Source organism: Onthophagus taurus, chromosome 6 (assembly GCF_036711975.1).
Source record: "Onthophagus taurus isolate NC chromosome 6, IU_Otau_3.0, whole genome shotgun sequence".
NCBI classification, from domain to species: domain Eukaryota; kingdom Metazoa; phylum Arthropoda; class Insecta; order Coleoptera; family Scarabaeidae; genus Onthophagus; species Onthophagus taurus.
This window is the reverse complement of record NC_091971.1, coordinates 20,081,202-20,102,718: the sequence shown is the minus strand read 5'-3', so window position 1 is coordinate 20,102,718 and position 21,517 is coordinate 20,081,202. Positions and strand designations below refer to the sequence as shown.

Here is a 21,517-nt window from a genome sequence, read left to right as displayed (position 1 = left end):
GAGTGGAAAACGATTTTGTTTTCAGATGTATCAAAAATAAATCGGTTAGGTTTCGAAGGAAAAGGATTTACGACGTAGAATTTAACCTTAAATACCCTAAACCGTCCATACTTTACTACAGAAAGTATGGACGTGGCAGCGAAAACATTTTAGAAGAAACCGTCCTTTCTTATGCAAAAGACTTCATGAAAATTCCAACATGACACTATCAGTTCTAGTTTTAATTGTTATGCAGCGCTAGACCAATAACCAGTCATTCAGGTTTAGCCGTCTTAAGAGACGTCCGGGTAAACCCAAATGTTTCTAGTTCTAGGTCTAATATTAGTTCTAGTGACAATGCAAGTGTACAACTAGAACTAAAACTATACCTAGAATTATCAAACGCCGACTCCAAGGCATACAAAGGGATGGAAAAGGTAATCGATCAATACCTTAGAAATGGAGTGCTTGTCACTAATCCACTCCACCCTACCCAACATGCTTAACAGAAAGCAAAATCAATAATTACTGCTCTCCAACACCTCCTATGAATCCATAGAGAAGGCTCTAAACGTAAAAGATATACATCCGTCGACAATCAAATGGTGTATAGCCATGTTGAAAAGTCGGTAGATCACAGCCAGTCTGGGAGGCGAGTCGTTGACTATAAAGGCGCTAAGAGGATGTCCCCAAGGGAGAGTGCTATCACCTCTACTATGGTGCCTGGTAGTTGATGACTTGATGAACACCCGAACAAAAAATGGATTCAAGATTCAGGGGTATGCTGATGACCTGGTAATCACAATCCGAGGTAAATATGATACAATCATAACTTAACTAATGCAAAAAGCCCTACTACTCACCAGTACTTGGTGTAGAAGCAATAGGCTCAGCATCAATCCAAATAAAATCGAAATAGTCCCTCACTCGGAGAAGGAAGCTACAAATAAAAGCACCCTCCATTGAAAGCAGAACTATTAACCTCAAAACAGAAGTTAAATACCTAGGGGTAATACTAGACAGTAAACTACTGGGAATTACACTTAGACAAGGTGAGGAAAGTAGCAGATCTGGTTTGCCTATCATGGCATTTCTGCCGCAGGCTCCTAGGAAGGAACTGGGCTCTCAAACCACGAATGGCTCATTGGGCCTACGTAGCAATAATCAGATCCATGGTCGCCTACGCCTCGTTGGTTTGGTGGCGAAAAACAAAACATAAGACAGCACAACAACAGCTGGCACAAATCCAGCGATTAGTACGTCTTAATATAACGGGTACAATGAGATCTTGTCCGACGGCTGCTTTGGAAACCCTACTCGGTCTCACACCACTCCATTTATATATACAAAAGGAGGCAGCTTCAAATGCCTTATCACTGAAAACAGTTTCTTTACTCAAGTTGATGCAGGGGAACCTCAGAGGACACCTCGAAATCCTCAAGGACCCATGTCTAAATCACCTGATTGAAGTTAAAACGGACTTTATACCGACAGAATACAATTTCAACCAGCCGTATAAGGTCATATTTAGAAGCAGGGATGATTGGACGAAGGGTGAGCCTCAACTAAAGAGAGGAGCCCTAACCTGGTTCACCGATGCTCAAAGACAGTTAGATCAAGAATAGGTATGGGCATCAGTGGACCAAATAGCCACATTAAACTGCCCCTCAGCTCGGATATAACAATTTTCCAAGCGGAAGTTCTTGCTAACAAAAGACACTAGAACCCGAAACTTTCTAATTCTAGGTATAGTGTTAGTTCTAGTTTTAATTAGAATTCAGCTCCAGATTATTGTATATTTTTATTAAAGTAGTTGTAAGGTTAAACATAAGTATTAGAAAAGTACGTATATTAGATTATATAGTAGAGCTAAAATCATTTGGGTTTAGGCGTCTTAAGAGATGTACGGCTAAATCCGAATGTTTCTAGATCTAGTATTAGTTCTAGTTTTATACTAGCACTCGAACCAACACAAGATCTAGAACTAGAATCATTCAGGTTTAGCCGTATTGAGAAACGTGCGGCTAAATGCGAATGTTATCATAAGGACGTCACCTTTTCCAAGCTAAACTACCCAATGCCTTCACTATTAAACTATGTTGTACTTTATGTGGGATAGTGCATAGTAGTTTCGTAACTATATGCATTAATATATTGCGAGTTATATGAAATTTCCGGTATGTGACAAAATATTAATTAATAACCTTGTGAGTTTTCGATTGACCTCCTAATAGTCGAGATTTAAATCCAATCAAAAATCTTCGGTCGCGTTTAAAATCCAGTAATTTAAAAGAACTTATATGGAGATGTGATTGATTTCTGGAAAGCGATGTTTCAGTTGAAACGTGCCGCAATTTTGTGGAATCAATACCAGCGGGATATAGGGCGGTAATATACAGGGTGATTCATAACTCGTATGCAATATTTTGGATTATGATACAAAATAAAATTTTAAACAAAAAAATAACAATAAAATTTTCGCGTTTACGAGTTATACAAGTTTTAAAACGTAAACTTTTTAGCACAGAAACGTTAAAATTAATAATAATGTAACTGTAATAATAACGCAATAATGTAAATACGTTTTAATATTGTTTGTTATTTAACCAGGCACCAACGCTTCTTCCTGTGTGTGGAAGAGCAACATCATATTGGTACCAAATGTCTCCTAGCTGTGCCAACGGAATATCATCCATGGTATTTTCCAGTGTGTTTTCCAATAGATTTAGATAGCCGTCTGAATTAAATATTTGATCGATGAACACAGAATGCAATATGTTACTATTGAAAATAGCACCCCAAACATATACATTAAACCTTATCTAAAAATTTGCATTTTGCCTATGCTGTTGTAAGAACCATTCACAAAATTGAACCCTTATTCGTTGATCACCTGGTTGCAAATTTTGCCTTAGCTGAATATGATACGGATGAAGCACTTCTCGCTGTAATCTTCGAGGTATAAAAAATTGATAAAGTCCAAGTCTTCTAGAAACTCTTCTTGTGCTTACGGAAGGTTCATCAATAACTACACCAATAAGGGCTTCCACTGTCTGCATTTTGTGGAAAACACATGGACCTCTTCCATGATTTCGCGTAATACCAAAATCGTGTAATCTGCTGTACTCCCGAGAAAAGACTGCTCGAGACGGCTGCCTACAACTTGGAAATCTTCGGCGATATTCTGCAGCAGCTGCTAAGGCGCCTCCATTGCAGAAACCATTAGTAAATTTTGACATGATTACTAATAAGTGTTTGAGTGTTATTTATTTACATTATTGCGTTTCAATAACAACTCTTTTTTCCGATAACATATTATTAACTAAAAAGTTTCTGTGCTTAAATGTTTAAACCTTGTATAACTCGTTAACAAAGGCGAAAACGTGAAAATTTTATTCTCATTTTTTTGTTTAAAATCTTATTTAGCATCAGAATACAAAATATTGCACACGAGTTATGAATCATACTGTATATAATAATTCAAAAAATTAAATTATTTACTTGAAAAAGGTCACTGTAAAGAAAAAATCTGGAAGTGTCCTTAATTAATGTTAAATGATAAATACATACATTATTTGGAAAGGTGCTATTTTTTGTTAAGTAAATGGTAAACAAAATTATTACTAATATTACTTTTGTTAAAACCAATTTCGAATTTCCACTGTTGTTAATTAGTTAATTAGTACTGTATATAACATTTTCCTGAAAACAACATACAGTGAAATTCCCTTCACTCGAACTTCGAACTATTCTCTAAGTTGAATAATTTTCGTGAGCTCAAGCATTTTATCAGGTTTCAAATGTATTTCTCTGTAACTCGAGCTGAATTACTATGAAATTATTTCACCTTGAACTTCTATATGTCAAATTTCTGAAAGAATAAAATATTCGAGTCAGTTCTGGAAGGCAATTTTTTTTATTCCAGTGATTTTATGTTTCGAACTAATCCGGTAGTAAAGTTTCTGTGTATTTCCTGGTCTCTGAATTCACTTGTTTAGAGCTACGGGAAGCAGAAACGTTCACTATTGAAAAAAACGAGGTGGTGTATCTTTAAAATGGCTAATAGTAATAAGCAATAAAAATCACCCAATTTCTGGTTCGTTATTTTAGGAAAAAGCAAAAGTATTTACTGTTCTCTTCTCTGTCCGCAGCTAAGATCTTTTTAAGTTCACCTAACAAGTCTTTGAAGTCAGGAATATGGTAATAGAAAGTTTGTCATAGTTTCTTATCATAATTGTTTATTTAATTGCTTATTAGTAGCTGTTTATTAGGAAAATCGAAATAAATTATTAAAAAAAATGTACATAACTTGTAAAAAACGTATATTAGACCAAAACACCAAAATAAAAATTTAAAAAAAAGCAAAAATGAAATTTTTTCGGGGTTAGGACGGTTTGTGGCTTTGTTGAATAAGTTTTAAACTTAGTCGATATACACCCACAAGCTAGCGCTGAACAAATTGTTAATACATAATTTAAATATTAATCACAGCGTGATTCTGAAAATCATAAAAAAGCCGCAACTCTATCCATACCACATTCGTGGGTTTAAGCTCTGTTGCCGCGTAATTTTCCAATACGAGTTGCTTTGAGCATTGCGCTTTGGTCTACTGGAAACCGAACGTTTTTAAATAGCATTTTATTTACAGACGAATCCAGATTTTCGATTAAATCTGCATAACAACCACTGGTGGGTTCATCAAAATCCACAAATAATACAACGCGGGGTTAATATGTACTTTCATATTTTATAAATGCAAAAATTGTAAGTTTTAAGTAATGGCATTAATATTGCAGATTATGTCGGTATTGTCGATTATTGTGAAACATATTCTGTTCTATTTCGAGAATCCTTTGAAAACTTTCACCTAATTAACCTATCTGTACAATTAATCTCATGGCACGCTAAAAGCATCTGAAACTTTTAAATTAAATAAGTTATGCTACATTATTACATTATACTCAAAACCTTCTAATGAACCCCCTCATTTTGTTAATTAAGACCTCATATTTTTAATTACCTCAGTAAAATCTAGAAGCACTACTAAATTCAATAATAATCATCACATGCTTTATTGTTTACCTTCTATTCTATTTTAGATACAACCTCTAATTATGGCAACAGTTTCCGAGATTCTCTAGCAAAATAGTTAATAGCTTAAATATAAATCTCCAAGCACTCAATTTGAACACATATGGAATAAAAAATAATGTAACATACTTACAAAGCTTTCTTATTACGGACAAACATTGATGTGGATGAAACTCACTGAAAGTTATTTTGCTCCAAATAAAGATTTTGCAATTCCCAATTATAAAATATATCGTCAAGATAAGCTGCTCGTATAGCATCTTGCGGGGTCGTAAACGACGTTATTTGGTATGCCCTTGTACTAAACACACTTTCAATATTTAGTGCGTACAAAAAAAACAGGAAACCTCTAGTTTGGAAGAATATTAGATTAAATTTTAACACCAACTGCACAACTGTACTGCTCGATGATATTAATTTCAACACAGGTTAGAAATCCAGAAGCAACTATATTTACTACCTCCATAGAACTTTCAATCTGCCATGCTAGGCATATAATTGACTAAGAATTTTAATAGACTTGATTTTTGACCATCATCCATTAAAGCAAAAAAAACAGCAACAATAAAAATAAAGATGGTTGATTGCATGCTTTACTTCTATACATTTTTTATCTCGAATGGTCATCATATCTTGGGCATATTTTCGTTGCCGTCGAAAAAAAAATGTTGGCAAATGTAAAAGTGTATCTAAATGTATTTATTTGGTGTCAGTTGGCCTAGAACTGTAGCAGTTGAATCGGTTGAGAAGACCAACTTCAGCTTACTTGAATCTGGTGTAAACTTTTTGCTACTTTAGCACAGAAACGAAGAAGTTTTAATATTGCTTTACCATAGATTCTACAGAACTAAGGATATACATTTATCGTAGCTATGCCGAGACGACGGTAAATTAATCGATTAGCTATACTTAGCAATTTTCAAGTCAAGTGTTGCTTGTAATTTTATAATCAATTTCACATCTAAATACTGAACCTAAGCAAAGACCTTTAATAACACGTTCGAAATTACTACTTTTTTCAAATAGCAATCTCCCATTTTTATTACGGAATATGAAAGAGGATGTTTTTCTGAATTTGGTACAGCTAAAATTAATATTAGTTGCATAAGAAAATTTTCGAGAAAAATTGCCTTAAAGTTTCATGATTTTCCATTCATTTGAGGTAAAAAAATAGCAGTCGCCATGTGTAACCATGGCAACCAGTTGTTTTTGATATTTTATTAAGACAATGATTCATTTTTGATATGTCAAACAGTTGGTTGCCATGGTTACGCATAGCTACTGCTATTTTGCTATCTTCAATGGAAAATCATGAAACTTTAACACAATTTTTCTGGAAAATTTTCTTATGTAACCAATATTAATATTGACCGTACTAGATTCAGTTCTCTTTCATATTCCGTAATAGAAATGGGATATTGCTATTTGAAAAAAATATCGATGACGTCATTACTCGTTTAAAAATGGCGGGAAAAGTTTAAAATCTATACCAAACAATTGCAAAAAATTTAAATCTTTAGACCCGTTTCAGCGATTTTTCCATAAACTGTTCTTAATTGTTTTAACGAATTTATCCGTGACTTTTGGGAAACTCTGTATACCTTTGAAAGCCATTTATTAGTATGATTCTTGATATACTCTTCATATTGTGTATCCGACTGGACAACAATTCTTTGTTATTTTAATATAGACAGTCCTCGGGAAATTCCAGCAAATAGAACTAACTATCCAATAATTAATTTGATACTAATTAAGGTAATGTCACTAATGAGGAATAAATTCCCGCATAACTTGTCATTTTCACAAAGAACATAGGGGACATTTCGATATAACCGGAAGTAATGTTTCTAAAATATAGACTGTTTTGACCCAAATGGAACTGAAAACCATTAAATCCACACTTTTACTTTCCCAGATACTTTCAACGGGTCAATCCCACGAGATACCCGGGAAGTTAACTTTTTTTGTATTTATTATTAGCCAGAAAACGGAAGTGGGTGTGTTACAAGAAACAACGATATAGACATTAACCAACCCAAGTGGAATATTGTTTTTTTTTGAGGAAAATTAAAAAATATATATGAAGGTAATCAGCAAACTTTATTCAGTATGAATTCTACACAAATCACAAAAAGTATTTGTGTCAATATTTTTATAAAAGTTTGTTAATTATTTTCTTAATGATGAATTTTGTAATCGTTTACGTTAAATTTACGCATTATTTCACAATGGTAATAAACAAAACATAAATAATCATTTCTGGTGATTCATACGCATGTTTAAAACTATTTATTCAGAATTTTGAACTCTATTATAAGCCTCATTGTTCCTTAAATATGACGAATACTTCACTATTTTAAAGGGGGGGAAATTCATAATTGTACAGTAACACTATTCAAAGCAAACTAACGGCTATTTTTAAAAAACGTTTATTACTAGGAAATTAATTAAAAAAAATTCGATGAAAAACTGGATGTTGTCATAATGACAAAGTTTATAACACCATATAATAGTCAACTTTTAACATTTTTATAATATTATACTGATTGGGAATATGGAATTGAAAGAAAAAGGATTTTGCTTTCTATTTTAGCTGTTAATTGTTAAATGTTTAAAAAAATATATAAAAAATGTTAAAATTTTAGATAAAAAATGGTAAAAGACTAATTGATACACATTTTCCATCTTAAAACCACGAGGTTACTTTTGCCACAATCGAATCCTATTTGAGTTTTTATCCAGTAACGTGGCCTACTCTAATTTGCATAAATCAACCAGATTCAACTTTGGGGAGATGGACACATTCGAACGAATTGGAGGACCACTTCGAAATGGTTTCTATTCAACAAATGGATCCAATCTTCGAGAAAGGATACGTTATTGTAGACAGTGACTTTAAAGCAATAGTTAAAGTGTGTGGAAATGGAATGGACGTTAGAGGGGGACATGTAAACACAGTTAATTCTTTGGCTTCATGAAAAGTGGAATGCGTAGAAATAATTCTTGTTCTCACCTTCTCATGACAGTCAGATCTATGACTTGAAGATGCGTTTTCTTTTTTTTTATAGTCTCTTACGCACTATGACATGGCTAGAAAGCCAGGTCGTCTATGCATCTCATGCGAAAGGCTAAAATAATCTGACATTGAACTTGTTCCGTTCACATATCAACCTAACCCTACCATTACCTTCACTAGCTATCTCTTAGGTTTTCTAATTGAGTTCAAAATTGGCCAACATTATCTACATGTCTACGTATGCAACCACATTGGGTTGGGTAGGATCAACTTATATGAGGTTGTTTTTTGAGCAAATAGTTAACGTCAAACTTACTTTTTTATTTCGCATACAACATAACGTTTCTTAATGAAGAATACACGATATAACATTGGCATCCCTCCCTTACACTGGATACAAGCGGACAAATTTGAGAGTATTGAAGTTGCTGAAGATTTGTCTAACAAAAGCAGCATGGTTTCAACTATATGGATCGTTTCGATTGCTAACTGGGAACACATTTTCCAACATACTTTAAAAAGTTTTTTCTACAAATAGATTATTATGTAACACTACCGAAGGTCCAAGAACCAAAAAGACAAACGCGCGGATTAGTACAAAGGTCTATCCTTGGCTTCCAACTGTGAAATGTTTTCTACAATGGAGTACTCTGTCTGGAAACGTCCGATTAAATTTTCGTAGGCTACGGAACCGATCTTGCGGTAGTAATTACGCACGAGAATAATGCTACAAAGATGTAAAGAAGTATAAACAAGCCGATGAGAAGAGTCGTTAAATAAAAATAAACTTTATAGTCGCAATGAAGAAAATTGCCATTAAAAGAATCATCAAATACTTGAAAGTGAGCACTGAACAGCAAGTATGTACAAGTTCGGAGAACATTAGAGACCTGAGTTAAAGAAAAGTTTAAGAAAAGTGTTGAAATCACGATTATAGCTGCTGATAAATTTGTTGATTAATGTATAACAGAATTGCTATGCTAAAATTATTTTATAATTTTTAAGTAAATCAAAAGTTAAGAATGCCACATAAAAAGAGATGCGTAACCTTGTTATCTGTATGAACCTAGAGTTGGATTGATAATATAATTAATTATGTTTTTTTAAAAGTTCTCGAGTATATGTATAGAGATAGAGTTGCTTTAGAGCTAAAGATATAGAAATCAGAGCTAGACACCAGACTTATTTACAAAGTTAAAAATGATTTGATACTAGAAATGTTCAATATATGTAAAAAGGTGTCAAGGACCTCCTAACATTTCTATAGAGCTAGAAAAACATATAAATTACCGATACTCAAAGAGAAATGTAATTACATTTGAATATTTATGAAGCTAGAGATAAATACATATTCATGATGCAAAATAAAATCAAGTGTCAGAAACACACTGTACATCTCCATAAAGATGCCGTAACACTTTAATATTAAAAGGGACTAATGGGATTCAATATATTTGGAACATGAATGTTCCAAATACGTGTTGTAGCGCAAAATTCCTACACTATGGCTATTATTGTTTCTGATTTAAACAATAGTACAAACAATAGATGTCTCTTTTTGCATTCTCGTAAGATTTTGAAATTTTAACAAATAATTTATTGAATGGTTAAGTAATTGATGCACTAATCATTCCAAAAGAATGAAAGAAGAAGATTTTGTATAGTTTGCCAAACAATTCCTTAAGCCATGGATGCCAATGCCTTGCTTCTAGACAACCATTACAACTTCTAGATAGTTCTATACGATTCTCATCTTTCTATTGATATTTTAAACTACGTAAACGATAATAAAGCATCTCTCTAGAGCTGCAGAAGCTTTTAATTTTAAAATGAAGCAGAAAAAAAATTTTAAACTATTCTGATATTTCCATGATGCTGGAGATGTTTTTATAGTATACATAAACAATATTGGAAAAGCAGTTAAAATTATTACCGCCTAAAATAATTGCAACAGTGTGCATGGTTGGACAACTGTTGTCTCAATTATGTTAATGGCTACTGTGAAAAGGTGGTGCTGGTATTTCAAGAAATCTTTCTACAAATTAAAATTATAGTTTTTTGTGGCAAGAGGTAAATATTTTCCACTTTACTTCTTACGCTTCTAGATATTTTTTCACTGATATTCTCTGAAAAATCTCTGAAATCTGTTTGATACAACATTAAGCAATTTTCACTACGAATCCATTCTCAATGTCGGCAAACATGCAATGCTAACCTCAAAAATTGTATAGCTTATTGTTTCGACATACTGCGTACGGGGTTTCGGACAATTTAACTGGGGCACATTCGGACTGTCGGATTTACAGGGTTTAGCACTTATTTTTCTTCTATAATGGTTCGCACATACATACGGAAAACTGAAAGAGCCAGTATATCAGAAAATGCCAAACAAGGGGCAATAACTGCTATGGTTGAAACTGGAATGTCTGTTAGACAAGCGGCTTCAGTACACAATATTCGAAAGTCGACACTCCAGGATCGCTTGAAAAGATTTCGTAAAAATCAAAATGGAGATTCTGGAAATGATAGCGATAATGATAAAAATACGTCTAAATATGCAGCAAGAAGTGTGTTTAGTGTTCGAGAAGAAAATGAACTAAAACAATATTTAATTCAGACTTCCAATATGCATTTTGGGTTAACATACCACAACACTCGTGCTTTGGCCTACGAATACGCAGTGAAGCTGGAAAAGAAACACCCTCCTTCGTGGGATACAAACAAAATAGCAGGCGAAGACTGAATAGCTGCGTTTATGAAAAAAACCAAGATTTATCCCACCGAAAACCCGAAAATACTAGCCTCGCAAGAGCTTTTAATTCAACTAATGTGAAACAGTTTTTTGACAATTATAGGAAACTAATGGAGAAATACAACGTCATGCCAGACCGGATTCTGAACTGAGACGAAACAGGAATAACAGCTGTTCTACAGGCTCCTAAAGTAATAGCACAAAGCGGAAAGAAGCAGGTTGGGCAAGTGGTTTCTGGGGAGCGTGGTACATTAGTAACATTCTACGGTGTTATAGTGGCTTCTGGAGTTTCCTTGCCTCCTATTTACATCTTTTCCAGGATAAAAATCAAAGGTGAATATCTGCATGGTTCAGCACCAGGCTCCGTGTGTTTTGGATCAAAGACTGGGTGGATCAATGCTGAAATTTTTGTAAAGGTACTGGAACATATTAAGAAGCCTAAGAACTGCAGTGCCGAAAATTCAATATTACTCATAGTTGATAACCACGAGACGCACATAAGCCTTGCAGCTATTTTATATTGTAGAGAAAACACTATTAAACTACTTTCATTTCCGCCGCACTGCACCCACCAAATGCAGCCCCTAGATGTCGGGATCTATGGGCCATATAAATCAAGGTGTAAAGCATCATTCAACGACTTTTTGAGTTCCAATCCTGGGACAACGACTAAAATAAATCACATTCCTCAACTTTCACGTGAACCATACTTGTTTACCCCTTTAATTTATTCGCTAAATTCTCAAGTTTTCTCTGAAAATGATTACCTTTCAGCAATGATCACTGACAGGCCTTTCAGCACACCTGTGGCAATTCAGGATTTAGATATTTCCGTAGCAAAATAAGATGTAATGAGTGACTTGCCAGGTCCTTCTGGAATCCAAGCTACTACTGACATTATCAAGATGGTTTCAAGTATTGTTGAAGAGTTACTTGTAAAAGTATTCAAAGAGAAAAAAGAATTACACGGTTGCTGATATTCGCCCTTTTCCATTGTACGTAAGTCCAGGCAAGGAAGCTCCAAAATTTACACCGACACACCTGAAAAGGAACGAATTGAAGGCATTGAAAGGGAGAAAATGAAGAAACAAGCTGAGAAAAATGCTACAAGACAAGTCTTACCAACAAAAAGTAAGAAATCAGAAAAAAAGAAGGTGGTGCCAAAATTAAACACTGAAAAGAAATTAAGTAAAGAAAAGAAATGGCAAAAGAAAATTTAAGATGAGACATCTTCATCTGATTCAGATATCGAGGTTCCAAAAATAAAAAAAGGCAAATATTCTTCTGATTCATCGCATCTAGACAACATGGACCTAGAAGATGAAGAAACGGATGTGCCAGGCTTACTAAAGTTTGAAACAATAATTGAGATCGATAATTACATTTTGGTTAAGTTTCCTACAAAAAAAAGCATCAAATATTACATTGGTAAAGTCCTAGCTGTTGATGATCGATCTGATGAATACGAGGAGAATATTACTGAGTGGAATAATATGGCCTATTTTTAATCTCTTAACGTTTTGTAACATGTGTAATAGAGCATACTTTGTTGTAGGTATTATTAAAAGGTATTTAAAAGGTGTTTGATGAAATAGAGGCAGCTGACCAAGCGTCCGAATGTGCCCAGGTCTCTCATCCTTCGTTATGACTTTCGGCACATTTTAGAATCGCATTGAAAAAGAAGTGGAAATTGTTCCATATCATGATTATTTATATGTAATTAAATATCAAATTATTATTTATATATATAATATATATTAAATTTATTATGTATTAAATATTGTTACAACATTGCTAGCTTCCGTTAATAAACAGTTAGGAATCGTTGATTATTTCCAATAATAATTTTAGATGTGAATGCACGAATTTGTACACGAACCTGTGATACGAAGGTCAAAAAGAAACACCATATGTACGATGTTATAAAGTTATATGTATATAACAGATTTGCATATCATCAGTTAGTTTTATATGACAACTGCTTCAAACAAAAATTATTGCTGATTTATTTCTAAACAAATATGTTTTGAATTTTATTTAGTCTAACTAATAATTATTAAGATAACCACAAAAATATCATTTATTAGACCAGTACACAGCGCCACCTGGTGAAGATATCGAATGTTTTTATTAACAAATCTATTTCAAATCATAACTTAAAGATTCAATTAATCACCCAAAATATGGGGTAATTACAATTAGAGGACAAACAGGGACCTAGTGTTAATTTCATGCTATGATATAATTTAAAAATCGTACTTAATACTAGAAAAGGGAGGACCCTAGTTATCATTAATCCAGTAGTGTTTGTAGTACATTTCAGTGGGAAAAGAAAAGTATGTTTTTGTACCAGAGTACAACGTCACGTAACCAAAATATTTCAAAAAATTACAAAGAACAATTATTACCAGTTTAATTCTAGAGTTAACTCTATACTTAAGTAACTATTACTTGTCTAAAGAGTATAATTATTACTGGTAATTAAAGGTGATTTGTTTATTTATAAGTACTTTAACCGTAAAAATTATCAAGAGTAATAATAATGATGTAATAAGAAATTTCATAACCATTTGTAATTAGTAATCATTTCTCACTTTCATTTATTAAATATTTAAAAATAACAAATGTAATTTACCTAAACGATATAAGTGGAAAGAAATAAAGATTGATTCGGTTTTTCGAAAATTGGAAATAATTCACAAAGTATTTTTAAGCTAGGCTAAATGAAGCTGCAAAATAGATTCATTGATATCTATTTCCGGCTTTACTAGAAACGATGAAGACCTAATAGTGTTCATTATAACCATGTACAATTTTATTCACAACATGAATCTCAAAAATAACATTGCACAAAGGTAATTGGCTGCCTGTGTTATAAATAAAATATTTATTACAACCTCTAGGTATGTGTTTCTTCAAGTCCAATTTGCTTTTATATCAAAAAAGATTGCTTGTGTAAACTGGTTGGCTCAATAATTTCTTTTTACGATTGAACATTGAAACGACCACTTAAAGTCTAACGGATGAACGAACACCGGTAGCGATCGTTTGGTTGCATATCTTATGGATGTTATAAAATAGATTTTGTACGAAACAATAGCAGTTTCATTTTTAAACAGAAACAACTTTATTTCGTGCATTAATTAACATATTTTTTGCAACAATATTACCCTAACTTTGATATTGATAACGGAGCAAATAAGCTTCAATAGAGTACCCAGTTTTATTGTATCAAGTGAATTATAAGAGTAATCTGCTATTTCGAGTTCGTCATGAATGAGTTCGTAAAGAAAATTGAGATTCTCGTTAACAGTAAAGGACTTTTGAGGGTCAAAACGCGGTCGAGGTCGTACACCAAAAGCTCCGTTTGGTCACCTTACCAAATCCACAAGGACAAGTTAATGGACCGAAAAATAAACCTCTTCGCCGCGATCACTTCGACCATGTGAAATTTAACTGGGTTGACCATAAAAGTAATGTGTAGGTATAACAAAAAGAAGCTGATTTTGCTTTGTTGCTTTATAATTTATAATTCAAGAATTAGCTATGTAAGACATAATAAAAAAATAAAGTTAGGCGTTTGCATTTCCTGTTGTTTTAGAAAATTCGCCAAGTAATCAATTTATTTATTTATTATTAATTATTTAATATCGTAATCAACTTTTTCTTCATAAATAAAATAATTAAGTACGTTATTGAAAATAAAATCTAAATAAGTTCAAAGTTACCAGTGACCCAGAAGTAAAACGCTAGATGCGAGTCGGTCGAGTAAAGTGTTACTATTTAGGGCGCAATCGATCAATATCAAAAAGTTAATTCCGCCCTCCGCATTATAATCGACAATGTAACGTACAAAAAATAAAACTCATCTTTTCAATTAATTCTTTTCCCAATAAAAATAAAATTCGAATCCTACAAAATATGAACTCTAACAATAAATCACTTAGGATAGAAAGACTGCAAGTAGACGTGCGCTCCGGTTTCTATTACATAAAACTTTTTGTTCGAAAGAAAGGTGTTCGATGAAAGAATTGTACACCGATCCTAGCGTTTTTTTAAAAGTAAACAACATCGAATGACAAAAAAGTAGGACGTTGAGCGCTTTAATTGAACTTTGTTTACGGTTTAATTGTGTAAGATAAACCTGGGTTTAGTCACGTAAGCCAAATGCTGAAAGAGATACAACCAATTTAATGTCCCTATAAATATATACAATTATACTAAACGTTTCTAAACGGGTACTATATAATTTTTTTTATACAGCTCGATTCAAAACAAATTGAATTCCACAAAAAAGAATAACATATAAATCGAACTGTGACCTACTTTTCCTTGGTAGACTTGTAAATGTGAACGTCCTCTCTCATATCCTGAACGTATGTCACGGTCCATAAATAGGTACCCACCAAGAAATTTATTTAAAAACTTGTATGTATTCTATTTAAAAACCAAATTTATACATTTTCTTTTTCAGTCCTTCCAAGGACAGATTTATTTTTTCAAATGAATTAATATATTAAGTTGCTTGTCTAAAATAATCTCACATCAGTCTTATTCTGTAAATAATTTAATTATAGAAAGTAAATAAAAAATAATTAATGCAAAAATAAATTTAAATTTCTTGGCTAAAATTGTTTAGAATTATGAGTCTCATTCCGACTAATTTATTTATTTTTAAGTATTAATTTATTAATTAATAAGTTTTATTTTATTAAAAAACTCTTGCTTTGATATATTAAACTCAACTACAAATATTGCATTAAAAGTTGTTGAAAGGAAAAATAATTAACGATACATTATTAAATGAATGTGGATTTTATGCGTAGTTCTATTAACTGTTTCAATCGATATAGTAAATTGAAAGGTAAAACAACTTGCTGCAGTATTTGCCGGAAAAAAAACATAAAATAAAGAACTGAGTTTGATTTATCGATTAAAATTAACAAGTCTGAATCTAAAAAAGTAAATTCAACGCAAACAGTATTCATTATTTAGCTACCAATCATATTTCGTGTTTAACAGGAGAAATAACAGGGGAAAATATAAATGGAAAATCACTAATGAGTTTTGTTGGATTCAGGTAGCATAGCTAATGATTTCAGTAAAAAAACTTGAATGAATTCAATTTGGAATCTTAAATATTGGAATCAATTAAAGAACGCGGAGTAAATGCTGCTTAAAGATGTAAACAAGGTTGGTTATGGTACAAATCAAAGAACATCTCGCTACATTTCAAGCAAAGCTGTTATTTTTTGTTTTGAATAGAGTATCTGATACGATTTTTTCAATATCTACAAAGATAAATATTGATTCAAATGTAAAGTAGATTTTTTATGATTTGTTAATACAATCAATTAAAATTATTTGAGGTACTCTAAGATATACAAGTATTTATTAAACATGCGACAAAAATTCAAGGGTTATTCTTTAGGCTATTCTAAGGATTTTGTACTTTAATGATTTTTTTTGGAAATCCGCTTTGTTTCAAAGATATAGGGCAAAACAAAATTTTCAGCAGAACCATTTTTGATATTTTTAAAGTTACTAATGTAGCCGAACTAAAAGAATCTTTTAACAACATTCCGATTACTAAGTCTATTGAAAATAAATACAGTTTATTTATTATTAACTGTAGAATTTATCGAAACTGAGTAACGTTTGGTTATTAATTTTTTTATTATTACTTTATTAACCATTGTTAATAAAGTCCTCTGTCATGAATCGCTATACGAACGCCGAGATAACTGATATCCATTTTATTTATAGGCTTGCTGATGGTAATTCATTGAAAGCTAGGCGGTTGTCATTGACCGATTTCACCACCGTAAGATGGCTGATAGAAAAATTTTCCAAAGTATTCATCAACGTCTTCATGAAACAGGCTCGGATTTTGAAACGATGTGGAGGATCAGGAAGGCCAATGACAGTCTGAACGATAGAACTGGAAGAGAATGTGTTGAACACAATAGAGAAAAAACCAGACATTTCTACTTGAATAATTGCAAATACTTTGAATGTAAGTAATGGGACTATTTGGAAAATTCTTAAAAATTATATGTTGTACCCATTCTATAACATTTACAACGCGTTCAAGCACTTCCCACTGCGTATTTTCTTCCACGTTTACCATTCTGTCATTGGCTCTTAAGCAAATTGGTTCAAATCCCTCAACTACTGACTTTGATTATTTTTACTGATGAAGCGAATTTTTCAAGAAATGCAATAAGGAATTTTCGCAATAACCATGTGTGGGCTGAAGAAAATCCACATGAGCTAAGTGAAGAACGATTTCAACATCACTTCTCGTTGGACGTTTGGTTTGAAATTGTGGGTAACTGGCTAGTAGGACCAGTATTTCTACCAAGAAGACTTACCGGCGAAATGTATTGCAACTTTTTGGGACAAATGTTATATGAGTTTCTAGAGGATGAACCATTGGCAATAAGAAATTCAATGTGGTTTATGCACTATGATGCACCAGCGCATTTTAGGGTTGTTAGTGATTTTTTGACAGTAACATATGGAGATCGCTGGATTGGTCGAGGTGAACCTCACTTTAGTCTACACTATTCCAGTCGAAAATGTGGAAAACTAGCGAAATCGTATAACTGCTGGCTGTAATTCAATAAGAAACGATCCTGGTGTTTTTGAAAGGATTTGGCAGTGAATGAGGAGAAGATTGGATTCTTGCATCTTAGCTGGAGGTGGTCATTTTGAACAGTTATTGTAAATTTGGAAGCTCATATTTGTAATTTTTAGTAATAAAATGTTGCTGTTGAAATTTTTGTTGATAAGGATAAAAAGGATAAAATACTCCCTTGAATTTTTGTCGCATGTTTAATAATCACCTTGAGATTACATTCACCTGGGTACACTATTGGATCAATAATTTAATGTGATAAAAGCTAAACTATCTATAGATGCAATGAATACCAGAAATTGTTATGTCATAATGCGATATCTAAGAAACTATTTATGTGAAATTTATTGTTCCAGAACAGTAGACAAAAGGGTTTTTAGTTAAACTAAAAAAGATGTAAAAAATAATTGATGAAAACAATTCAGAGAAGTTCCTCATTTTTATAATACCTCTAACATGAAAAAGGTTTCTACTTTATTACACGAAAATATTGCCACTTTGTGCTTTTAGAATGTCCTATGTCATACTTTGCAGTTATCATGTCTTAACATAAAAGGTTAAAACTTAGCAAATACAATTCTCGAAACAAAATTACAGCCAGAATGACTAATTACCTACACTAAACTAACAAACTCAAAACGAAATTTTATAGATATACTTATAATAATTTTATTGTAGCTAATTTAATAAGTCTAAAACGTACATTCATAAAAGAAATAGTTACTAATCTAAAACAAGCTTTAGAACAAAATAACCTAAAGATCGACTTTAGGTAATAAAAATGTCATTCCCAATAAAAGTTATTCAATAGAGAAAGCTTTTTTAAAATAAATTTATTAGTACCTTAAAGAAGAATCCCACAAACTCTTTTCAGAATTAGCTAAAAAAATTAATACACAAGCATAAATATGACACAAACCTAATATTTAAATGATAAAATATACATAATTTACATATTATTTGTAATTTATTATTATGTTTTACGAATGATCTGATACACATGAAGGAAAACTTGATGGTAAAGAAAAATTATTATTGGAGTGAAGCTCCCAAAGAACGGGGAGCAAAAAAACGGTTCTCTATAATTATTGGGCAAATTTGGAAAAATTATGATTAGTTTTGGGGAATGGGAAGAGGAAAAGTAACGAAGTACTGTAGTAAACACAGAGCAACACCTCTTAAAAAACTGAAACATACTGAACCACATCAATTTTAAATAACTTTGAACTTTGAACCTTGTAAAATAAGAAGAAAACAATTTCATATTTATAAAAAGGATTTTCCGAGAAAATGGCGCACGTTTCATCATAAACCGCCTCTATCGCAGAATATTTTTCAAGCTATTAAATGAATTTATGAGGAGCTAAGTCGTGACGATTTGTTTACTTGTTGTTTGGGTCGTTTTATCCAAAACAGCAATGAAAGAGTGGATTTGAAGAAATCTACTGTTAGGAATTTAGCTCCAAAATCCTATTCAAGCGGTAAAAAGGTTTTAAACATAGCGACTGATATTATTGTGTGCAATATTAACGATAGTATCACAAATTATCTGAGAATTATAAAAGCGTTGGAGATGAATATTGAACCCGAAGCCCACAATTTCTGCATTGAAGCCGATGCAAAGCGGATAACTCTCCGAGCGCTCGTTAACAAATGCAGCGAAAGAGGCACGCTCCACCATTAAAGCAGCAAACAAAAAAAATTACAACGGATTTGAGAACAGAGAATGGTCCTTAAATTATTTGCAGTTCAACAAGTCATGTCAAAACTTTAAATACGTTTTTCTCGAAACACGACTTTTAAAATGGCACGCAGCACAACTCAAACAATTTTCGTTCAATCGATTTAAAATTTTTAGCTCATTTTTAAATTTATTTCTACAAGGAAATACGAAGGGGATTTTCGATAAGTTGATTTCTGAATAGTAACAACCTGCTTTAAGTAATAGACTCTTTCTTATTCGATATTGCTTATAACGGAACTCAAAGAAATTGGATGTTATCCTATTTGGAGTAAAGAATATCCAACCCAACCCAACTTCAGATTATAATCGTTAGACATAGTTTGGTTATCTGACAGTTACGGGTAATGCTCGTAAAAATAAGAAAAATTTCCTGCTGAAATCTGAATACCATGTATAGAATATACACTTAATACTCGCTAGATATACAGGTGCCCTTTTTGTGAATAAAAAATTCTTATAATACAATGTCCCATTCGTTCCCATTCATAAGATATGATACGATAAAGTTAAGGGTTTGAAAGTTTAAGTACTGCTGTATAAAGAATTATACCAAGCAGGCTTTGCTTATGTACAGGGTGTCCAAATTTCGATGGGTTTGCAGGGTATCTCAGTTATTATGAAAGATAGAACGTTGCAGCTTTCGCGAACCTGAGCTACTTTTTTGTGAAACTTACAATAGCGCAAACCTAATTTTCATAGCCCTCTTCGTTTTTGATATACAGGGAGTGTTTGAAATTTACGATTTTCAGACACCTTCTGTATCTCGGCTATCCGGAAACTTAGTAAAATAGTAAAAACGGGTTCTAATAGATTTTTTCACGTGGAATCCAATGGTGCACGTAGAATGTTTGCAGTCATCACGGTTTTTTAGTTATAAACACAACTCAAATACTGAATACTCAACTTCTAAAATACTTAACTCTTTATAACTCAAAAACCGTGATGACTAGAAAAATTCTACGTGCACTATTGGATTCTACGTGAAAAAATCTATTAGAACCCGTTTTTACGTTTCCTGATAGCCGAGATACAGGAGGTGTCTGAAAATCGTAAATTTTGAAACGCTCCCTGTATATCAAAAACGAAGAGGGCTATGAAAATTTGGTTTGCGCCATTGTAAGTTTCACAAAAAAGTAGCTCAGGTTCGCGAAAGCCGCAACTTTCTATCTTTCATAATAACTGAGATACCCTGCAAACCCATCGAAATTTGGACACCCTGTACATAGCTTTAATTTAATACATAAAAGGCATTTTTGAGATATTTTTTTAGAGGTTGTTTACTTTATACGAATAAATTTATCACTATCTGTTTTATCACTCTTTAATGTAAACATTTATAAAAATTTTGGTTTTAATAAATAAACTTGCTTATTGTATTAAAAACAACAAAATTACAAAACCAGAAACAAATTACAAATTGCAAAGCAAAGCCTGCTTAGTATAATTCATTAACCAGTAGTACTCAAACTTGTGAACCCTTAACTATATCGTCTCATATCTTAAGAAGGACAAAGAATGGGACATTGTGTTACAAGAATTTTTTATTCAGAAAGAGGAGACCTTTAATCCTTCAAATTTTTTTTACTCATACCTGATACATCCTGTATAATAAGAACTAAGATATATAATAAAGACTAAGATATAAAATTATGATTCATATTAAGAATGTTATCATTTTTGTTATGGATTCTGACTCTGACCCTGGAGAACATGATTAAATAACTTTTGGAGGCTGAGTTCCCTGTGCTTGCTTTATAAACGATTTAGTTATAAAACACAACTTCTCCCAAGTGTTTTTCCCTGTGTTTGAAAGGTGGAACAAAATTTAGGAAATAGAAACAGGTACGACGGAGATCTAGGAGAAAATCTTCAGGGAGATTAATGTTCACCAAGGGACCCAAAACAGAAGTTTAAAACCAAGTGGGAATGTACTGTGATACACGTCAGGTGGAGCTCGTCGGTATTATTCTATCAATGCATAACATTTTCAAAAAAAAATTATGAATAAACAGATAATAAGGTCTGTCATAAGATAGTTGGCAAATTGACTCAAAGAACGACGGCCTATGCTTACCAAATTCAATTTAACTCATTTATTTTTTTAATTTTTAAAATTTACGCTTTTCAGAATCTCCAAATCAGCGATTCCTAGTAAGGGGTGCCTGGACCCCTAGGGGCATTTGTAAAAAATAATGTAGACAAATAAATTACAAAGAGGTAAAAATTTAAACTACGACATACGAAATTAATTAATTGCATACATAGATTATATTAAAGATTAATATTACTCTCCGA

The 21,517-nt window shown here is 32.4% G+C and overlaps 1 protein-coding gene across 6 annotated transcripts in view; it reads right to left on the bottom strand.

Moving 5' to 3' along the window:
• The window catches only part of LOC111419792 (SNF4/AMP-activated protein kinase gamma subunit), a 169,748-nt gene that overhangs the window by 59,962 nt on the left and 88,269 nt on the right, over nucleotides 1-21,517 (bottom strand). For 5 of the 6 annotated variants that reach the window (XM_071197063.1, XM_071197062.1, XM_071197060.1 and 2 more), the window contains one exon: nucleotides 18,322-18,358. The exons of the other annotated variant lie outside the window; for it this stretch is intronic. In XM_071197063.1, coding sequence (XP_071053164.1) covers nucleotides 18,322-18,358 — 37 coding nt within the window. The remainder of the gene's footprint in view (nucleotides 1-18,321; nucleotides 18,359-21,517) is intronic. 6 annotated transcript variants of the gene reach the window in all.